This window comes from Oncorhynchus nerka, linkage group LG20 (genome assembly GCF_034236695.1).
Source record: "Oncorhynchus nerka isolate Pitt River linkage group LG20, Oner_Uvic_2.0, whole genome shotgun sequence".
NCBI classification, from domain to species: domain Eukaryota; kingdom Metazoa; phylum Chordata; class Actinopteri; order Salmoniformes; family Salmonidae; genus Oncorhynchus; species Oncorhynchus nerka.
The window spans coordinates 61,679,879-61,689,451 of record NC_088415.1 but is presented as its reverse complement, the minus strand read 5'-3'; the positions used below and the strand labels follow the sequence as shown (position 1 = coordinate 61,689,451).

The 9,573-nt window shown below is 41.0% G+C and overlaps 1 protein-coding gene across 1 annotated transcript; it reads left to right on the top strand.

Moving 5' to 3' along the window:
• Positions 1 to 1,511: 1,511 nt before the first annotated feature.
• On the top strand, positions 1,512 to 7,427 carry LOC115102907 (phosphatidylinositol 3-kinase regulatory subunit gamma-like). The gene is made up of 7 exons (XM_029623336.2): positions 1,512 to 1,887; positions 3,328 to 3,722; positions 3,916 to 4,184; positions 4,382 to 4,558; positions 4,913 to 4,987; positions 5,187 to 5,357; positions 5,568 to 7,427. The coding sequence occupies exons 1-7, from the start codon at positions 1,869 to 1,871 to the stop codon at positions 5,872 to 5,874; spliced, it is 1,413 nt and encodes a 470-aa protein (XP_029479196.1). The 5' UTR covers positions 1,512 to 1,868; the 3' UTR covers positions 5,875 to 7,427.
• Positions 7,428 to 9,573: the final 2,146 nt, after the last annotated feature.

The window sequence follows — 9,573 nt, the reverse complement described above, 5'->3', positions numbered from 1 at the left end:
CTAAAAAAAAAAAAAAAAAAAAAATGTTATTACTAATTTTTGGGGGAAAGCCTGGCTTCCCTTGGAATCCATGAATACATGACACTGAATATTGACAACCCAGACTTACCTGAGACATTGTGCATTAGGGTATATGTCCATTGCGCTGCAGATAATTTAAACTTAGTCTTGAATGATGTATGCCAAGATATACCAGAGATAAGGAACTGTTGATATTGCAACCACATAACTCAAACTCAGGTTCACCAGAATGAACCGGAGTTGTTTGAGCCCTCAAGTAATGTTGTCTGCTAATGATGATAATCTGTTTGCATCTGCCAATTTATTTCCTATACAGTTCATCTCTTTTTGACACGTTTTGAGGCCGGCAATTAAGGAAAATATGAAAGACTCAATCAAAGATGTTTCAGAACTGCTGTAGGCCTATTTAAAGCACCACTACCTTCAGCCCAGTTTCCCTGATGTTGCTACTGCAAGCATGCTGTTTTTAACCATCCCTGTAACTGTTGCCTCTGTGGAGATATCGTTTTCTAAACTAAGGGCTCTATTCAATCCATACCAGGAAGTTTAGCTTTAAAGAATGATTGAAATGCAAAAGCAATGTTCCTACTTTAGCGGAGACTGCATTCACCTCACACGCTCCATATTTCTTCTCAATCGCAAATTACCTTTACATTTATATCGCGGAATTTGTAACACTTCATCGTTACAGATTAAATAGGGACCTAAAACTCATAAAGAACTACCCGAGAAGCATTGGGCTCTCGGTCTGATATGCGCGTTTGAACACCTGAGTAAGCTCTACTCATTGCGCTGGCGCAGTCATAGCCTTGACCAGGGCATTTGTTTATGGATATCCCAGTACATTCAATCAGTTCAATTATTTATTTTTCAAGGCCTAAAGCACTGTGAGCAGTCACATTCTTGAAGCCCAAGAAACAAATACTTAGCTTTCTAATGCAAATGGAAATTAAAAAGGTTTATGAATGACTTTTTTGCAGGGTTACGGTCAACATGATTTCTATATTAATAAATAAAAATAGTCATCGATGACAGGCGAGTACGAGTGTAAAGGGCTACTAGGCACTATGGTGCTTATCTTTATTATTATTAAAAAATAAACAATGTATCTTTGTGTCTTCGCTAGTTATATTCATTCATATCTCATGTGTCGTCGAATTAATCGCAGTTACAGTTACCTTGCATTGAGAACCTTGAATGAAACGATCAGGCAAGGAACGTACCACTTTTCATTTAGGGGTGTACGTGAACGGTTATTAAACAAATCCCTCACCATTAATCGTAGGTCTATAAAACTTGCATTCAGATATAGGCTACAATTAATACAAGACAACATGATACTATTTCATATTTACATCAGAAATGTATTTTCGGTCTGTCTACATTAAGCAATCGGTCTTGTGACGACAGCTCTCCCTCTTAACGTGGTGGTTTCTCCCAAGATGATGTTGCAGATCCCTTTAAAATCTCTTGACCGCTGCCTCTGCGACGAAGTTTGGAGCAGAGCCGATCGGCGGTAATGAGAAACGTAGCTGGAAATGACAATCTTCATTTTTTTTGCAGAACTGCTTTTGTGATTAAATGTATTGAACGAATTACGAGTTTGGCGTTGATGATATTCTCTCAAACTGGACTAATGAATAATTCTGCTACTGAACTGTCTAATCTGAAGTAGGACGCATAGGCTCCTAAAACGAATCGCCATTGTGATCCCTTCACTCTGGTGCAAGAGAAAGTTGTATTTTTTACGCATCGTGAGAAAGGGAAAGGTATCCCACAAAACGATTAGGAATTTAAACGTTTGGAACGGGATGTTTTATCCCTCTTAAATCCTATTCTACGTCGAAATGGATCAGGCACCTCCAGGTATTTGTTGGATCTGTATTCTATTAAAATGCCTATCACATTTTATTAACCGCTTATGATAGAAAGTTGACATAATACCAGTTGTGCACACACAGGTGTCGTCGTCGTCCCCCCCCCCCATGTGTTTTGCCCAGGCATGCATAGCGCAATTCGCTGCTTGGCAATTACGTAATACTTTTGTCGTTGACGCGGTGGATTCGCTCTTTCTCAGTCTTGCTTTGTCTTTACAAAGATATATATATCAAAATTAAACATGGTATTTTGGGTCATAGGGTGATGAAATTCTCTCTAACCTATTACTATGTTATAATAACGCGTTTTACCAGCGCGTAAACAATGTTGAGTGGAGAAGAAATGCCGCAATGAAATGACTGCTTTGTTCCCCTTTTTCTCTAGTCTACTGTAGCCGACCGTAGTTAATTCGTGCGCAACCACTGAAAGCCTACCAGACCAGACTAGGCAACTTGTCGCATGACTTACTTCGAAACTGCCAATGGATGGCTGTATGCTACTTGATGTGATATTGCATTTATTATTATCACATATTGTCTTTTTTTATTTATTCAGCTGTCTCCGTGGGATTACAGTGAATGACATAGCCATAGCATGTTTGGAACTGGCTGGTGTCAAATAAATAGGGACAATTTCCACTGCTTCTTGAAGTAAAAGAAAGAGAATATGATATTTATATCTGGGCTTTTATGAAGTCTATTCTTCATATACTGTATTTGTGTATTACTTTACTTCATGACACCCTCTGGAGTGAGGGCTTGGGGTACAATCACAAGTCATACAGTTTAGGAATCCAGGCTTTCAGCTTTTGTGCTACAGGTTCCTAAAATGCACTTTTGGCCTATAGTGAAACACATCGCAAATATCGTCCTTCGCCTCAATATGGAAAAGTTAAGAGGGTTTTGAAAGTCCTGCGGTAAAAGAAAAATATAATAGTTTTATAGAGGATCATAACTTTAGTGCCCTTCCAGAAGATGGATGGTTTTGGGGAAGTTGCAGAATTTGGACACAAGACAACCAGGGGATGTAAAATTGACCCTATCTAAAGTTATGCCTACATTTGCACTTTACTGACAGAGTAAAAATGTGCTGAATTTGCAGCATTCACATTTGGTTGCTTTAGCTTCTTTGATGGTTTTTCAGACTTGTTGACAAATGTGTGAAATCTATTTCCCCTTGCATTAAAAAAATACTAAAAGCCAACTTTGTGAGTGAACCTATGTTGGACATGCCTAGGCTTGTCTGGAGATTTGACAAGTTTGCAAAAGAGGGTGTGTGTGGGGGGGGGGGGATCATTCATTTAAACAGCTGTGAGTCTGCCGGTGGTGATAGTGAGGTGACAGTTTATGTTTGCAGTTATTTCACTTCCTCTCAAACTAATCATTATCTCAGGAAACTGTCATCCTGATCGCTCTCTTTCTCTCTCAGCTCTCCCTCCTAGGTCAACAAAGCCCATGACCTCCTCCATGAGCCACAATTGCCTCAGGGAAGCCCCAGTCTTTCCCCTGCAAGATGCCGAGTGGTACTGGGGAGACATTTCCAGGGAGGAAGTCAACGAGAAGCTCTGCAACACACCTGACGGTTCCTTCCTAGTTCGTGACGCTTCCACTAAGACACAAGGAGACTTCACGCTAACGCTGAGGAAAGACGGCCACAGCAAGTTGATAAAGATCTACCACCGTGAGGGGAAGTACGGATTCTCAGAGCCCCTGACCTTCAGCTCCGTGGTGGAGCTCATCTGGCACTACCAGCACCATCCTCTGGTGGAGTACAACGCTGTGCTTGACGTCATGCTCACACACCCCGTATCCCGCTTCCAACAGGTAGGCAGGAGACACCCACCCACACCTCTCATCTACCCTCAGTCTCAAGAATGTTTGTGTCCATTTTGAGATGGAAATTTGTGAGGGAGTGATATTTGCCTTTGGTTTCCTAAGTAAATGGAAGATAATCGTCATACACAGACAAGTAATTAGTTGTCTGCTGTATTACATTTGTCTGCCTGTCTGTACCCAGGATGAGCTGGTGGAAGAGGACAGTGTTGACGTGGCTGGCAGGAAGCTCCAGGAGTACCACAGTCAGTATCAGGAGAAGAGTCAAGAATTTGACCGTCTATACGAGGCCTACAGTAAAACCTCACAGGAGATCCAGATGAAGAGAACAGCGATAGATGCCTTCAACGAGACCATGCTGATCTTCGAGGAGCAGTGTCGTGAGCAGGAGCGTTACGGGGAGGAGTGTGAGAGGAGCAGTCAATCTGAGGGAACAGAGAAGGACCTGGAGAGGTGAGTCTGGCAAACTAAGGCAGCAACATCGCTACGTCTCTCGACATGGAGTCTCCACATATGCTTATAGTGTGGATAGATAGATGTCTCTTTGTTGTTTCCTCCTTCCAACATGCATGCAGCTATGTTTCAGCTCAGTGGCTTGACCCATGACCCATCTTTTGACCCCTTATGACCATTGACATTTGCCCTTTCAGCTTCCTGATGAACTATGAGAAGCTGAAGTCTCGGCTGGGGGAGATCTACAACAGTAAGGTCCACCTGGAGCAGGACTTGAGGTCCCAGGTCCAGGACTATAGAGAGACAGACAGGAGGATCAACAGCCTCAGGCCTGACCTCATAGAGCTACGCAACATAAGGGACCAGTACTTCAAGTAAGTTACAATACTTCTATTCTATTCTGTTTTATTCCAATCACTGTTAATGAAGTAGATTTTTTCAAGCCCTTCCCACTGGGCAAAAAGTAGTTGAATCAATGTTGTTTCCACGTCATTTCAACAACAACAAAAAATATATGGGATGACGTTGACACAACATTCGGGAATTTTGTATTTTTTTTCACAAAACCTTTAACCTAAATCCAATGACATGGTGAAACGTTTTGTTGATTTCATGTTGAATTCACGTTGGTTGACAATTTAACTAAAATGTAATCAAAACTAGACATTGAAATGATGTACCCAGTGGGTTGGCACAGACATTCATTTTTGGTCCCCTTGCTTTTTCAGTTGGCTGAATCACAAAGGTGTGCGACAGAAACGCATTAACGATTGGCTGGGGATCCAAGACGATAGCAGTGATGAGTAAGTATTTCATAGTATAGACCTGTAAATTCTTATAATACTTTGTAATTGTACTTCGTTTTTGCTTAGAGATGCTTGTGGTGCTTATACATGTTTAGAAATGATCAAATACACCTTTTTTTAATAGTATGCTCACTATTTATGAATGATTGGTATCAATGAAAGGTTTTTAACAATGTCCTCCCTGGTGTGTGTGCAGCACCTATGTGTTGAAGGGGGAACGGGAGAAGCTGGCGCACCATGATGAGGGGACCTGGTTCGTGGGAGAGCTGAGCAGGACGCAGGCTGAGGAGATGCTGATGGACAAACCCACCGGAACCTTCCTGATCCGAGAGAGCAGCAAGCAGGGCTGCTACGCCTGCTCTGTGGTGTGAGTGTTCTCTTCCTGCGAGAAATGAACATTATGTAAATAGTCATGAAGGAAAAGGAGATTAAGAAAAATATGTGAATACTGCTATGCCGTATGAGATGGCTCTACTTTATAGGCTCTTGTAAAGCAGTTACTTCACTTTGATGCATGTTTCAAAGCTTAGGGGCTGCTACACTGGTACTAACATATCTTTCTTTTGTAACCTTTCAGTGTGAATGAAGAAGTAAAGCATTGCATGATCTACAGCACGCCACGTGGTTACGGCTTCGCTGAGCCCTACGACCTCCACTGCTCTCTGAAGGAGCTCGTTCTGCACTACCGCCTCAACTCCCTGGCACAGCACAACCAGGCCTTGGACGTCCGGCTGGTGCACCCCGTCCACGTCACCCCTGTCTCGTCAGCTTCGCCCCGCACAGCCACAGAGGATTGCCTGCGACTAAAGACAGAGGAACACCATCTTCTACAGACTTCTACTAAACTACCCGCGGGACTCCCCGCAGCCGCTCCAGAGATGTAGACTAGACGGCTGTGGGACCTGTTTGCGTTCTGTAGCCATCCTAGTAGGACAACTTGAGGGCGGATACGCTTGCGTACTGACACAACTTGAGGGCAAATGTGTTTGCTTTAGTGAAGCAACTTGAGGGGGCGGACGTGTTTGCGTACTGAAGCTATTCTACGGATTTGCACTAGGATGATTCCAACAGATTTGTGAATGTGATTTCACTTGATTGGAACTTTGACCGGAACTTGAATGTCAGCTGGGACTTTGTTTTTTATAAGATTCTGTTTGCTATTGTTATTGGTTTGTTTGTTTGTTTTGTACCCATTTTTTTCACCTTTTCTTTTATGGGATACTATTTGTTTTCATTAGTGGGCCTGGTCATCCAGTGGATGATTGACTACATGTACTATATCATAATATGTTTATATTTGTCAGGTGCTCTTTTTTATTTGGACGTCCAGGGCCCCATTTTGACAACACAAAGAACTGGTGCTAATATAAAATGAGACCGTAATACACCCAATACCTTGGAATTTCGATGTATTTTCAAATACGTGTTAATTGGTGTGATGTCCATGCACGGCAGATCATTAAAGTGGGTTTAGAATATAATGGTGCAGGAAAACAAGATGGCTGACTCGGTGGCGTAGCTAGCTGTGGTACGTACCAAACTCGTTCTGAGTATTTGAGTACGTAGTCATGCAACTATAGGAACTGATGTAGCGCAATTTGACAGTAGCACTGATTTTTTTCTGTTGTCAAATTATAACCCAGTTATCAGTTGATCTACTGTACTGAATGTAGCATAAACAATTTTCAATATATTCTTAGAACAACATTCTACATATTGTACCCAATAACCAAAGCACTTGTTATTAGTGAGAAAATATGTGTCCCGACCTGAAAATTCCGTTTATGGTGATGGGGGGGGACACACACACCACACATGTGCTTGATCAAAACATAAATGGACTGTACGTTATATTCTGTTACTCAAAGTATAAGCTTTTTGTATTTTTAGATATATATTTTTTCTGAAATATGCCACAGGAGATGAAAGCTTGAGGAAAGTGCAATCCAACAGTATTTGTAATGTTAGAATTGAATGATTATAATTATCGGGGGTCATCAGCATTTGCCATAGAAATGCACTAACTCTTGATTGGTGGCGTTATTCATCTGATGATGTGACCTTTTTAAGAACGTTTTTGTGTGAACTGCCAGAGGTGCGGAAGTGTTAATTCTGTTTCTACTACTTGAACTGTGGCATTGCTCAATACAGGCATTGAATGTTTCCTCATGACATATAGGCCTACATAGCTTAAGAGGAAAGGAATCCAAGTTGTTCTTGGCACATTTGTCAAGTTTGAGGACAATAGACACTTTGTATTGAGATACTGTAAAACTTTTTTTTTTTTTGTGGTTGGTTCGATGGAAGGTGTTTTAGTCTCTCTTAAAAACTTGACGGGAGGATTGAGGAAACTCCTTGGGCGACGTTAAGCAATATGAGATTATTAAAACCTTTTCTTGCTGAAAGACAATAAACTGATGAGGGTTTTTCTTTTGTACTTGCGTTGTCCTTGTTCCACTTCTTCCAAGTATTTATTTATGCAACCAACCAATGACAATACATTTTCTATTTATGAAGGATTTATGAAGACTTCACTATTCCTTTAAATGGTGCTGCCAATCCTTCTATGTATGCAACACCTGAAACCAGTGAAATCTCTCACCTGAGCAGCTGCTTAGGGACAGATCATCAACCCAGCCTCAGGACATCCTTTCACCCCTCTATAAAATCCTGGTGTGATGAGAGTGAGAGGGGACATAGGGACAATCGTTATCTTATTAGCCAATTGGCAATCGCTATTCCCGGGACCCCAGGTCCATTAGTGTAGGACCCAATATTTGATATGCAGTATATACTAGATGACTAAACAAGGGCCGCTGTTTTGAAGCCACCACGCCTCCATCTTGGAACTCCCCTACCTTTGTAAAAAAAATATTTTGGAATGTATTAATGTCTACATTTGTTTTTGCTGTTTATTCTTTGACAGACACTTTAATGCATACTTTTGAATTACATTGTCATCATTTTCATTACAGTATAATTACAAAAAAAAATTACTTAAATACATGTCATTATGTCCTTGAAACATTTCATGGAAATAATGTAGAATTCCATTCATTCCTATGGAGGACTGCTTCTTCTGGGGAGTGCCAATATGACCAACCAGTGGCTTCAAAGCCTTTCATTGGCCAATACATAGCATCAGCAATCCAGGGTTTATATTTTTTATATCAGAGGAAGACGCGAAGTGAGAGGATTTACACCCAAAATCTGTCCGCGTGAGATAAACCCTTTTTTGTATGGCGTTCTATGAGAGAGTGTCGAATTACTTAAGCCTTATTTCATCGAATAGAAGTTTCTGAAGGTTTAGGCTGTTACAAATGTACTGAAATAAGTAGATGCACGTGGCATTCTGGACTTTGTTGTGCCGTCGTTCACACGCATATCTGCCCTCTCATTGGCTAGAATGGTCCCACCTGATCATACTTTTCTTCTTCACTCATTAGGAACACCTTCCAAATATTGAGTTGCACCCCTATTTCCTTCAGAACAGCCTAAATTCATCGGGGTATGGACTCTACAAGGTGTCGAAAGCGTTCCACAGGGATGCTGGCCCGTGTTGACTCCAATGCCTCCCATAGTTGTGTCAAGTTGGCTGGATGTCCTTTGGGTGGTGGACCATTCTTGATTCACACAGGAAACTGTTGAGCGTGTTCATGACACACTCAACTGATGCGCCTTGTACCTACTACCATACCCCATTCAAAGAAACTTAAATATTTTGTCTTGCCCTGCCCTGCCCAATGGCACACATACACAATTCAATACAATACACAATTCATGTCTCAATTGTCTCAAGGCTTAAAAATCCTTATTTAACCTGTCTCCTCCCCTTCATCTACACTGATTGAAGTGGATTTAATAACAAGTGACATTAATAAGGGATCAAAGCTTTCACCTGGATTAATCTGGTCAGTCTATGTGTCCACATCACCAACAAAATATCATGATCCAAACACACCGAGACAGTCGTGAAGAGGGCACAACAACACTTTTTCCCCCTCAAGAGACTGAAAAGATTTGGCATGTCCTTTCTCTATTCTTATTTGACCTGTTCTTGCCATAATATGGCTGTATACCACTCCTACCATGTCACAACACAACTGGTTGACTCAAACTCATTAAGAAGGAAATAAATTCCAGAAATGAACTTTTAACAAGGCACACCTTTTAATTGAAATGCATTCCAGGAGACCACCTCATGAAGCTGGTTGAGAGAATGCCAAGAGTGCAAAGCTGTCATCAAGGCAAACGGTGGCTACTTTGAAGAATCTCAATTTATTTATTTTTAATTAAGAAAAAACATTGAATGAGTAGTTGTGTCCAAACCTTTGACTTGTACTGATATATATATATATATATATATATATATATATATATATAAAACTCATATATTTGTATATATATATATTTTTTACATACAATTAAGTATAATGATTATGGCTCTAGATTGCAGGGAAAAGTGGTTTCAGGTGTTTGAAAAATGCTAAATTCTCAAACTTATGGAAGCGGAACACTGAAAACTGTGTCAGTCAGCAGCATAGAGAGGACAGGACAGCCTTCTTGGCTGGATGGATGGACCA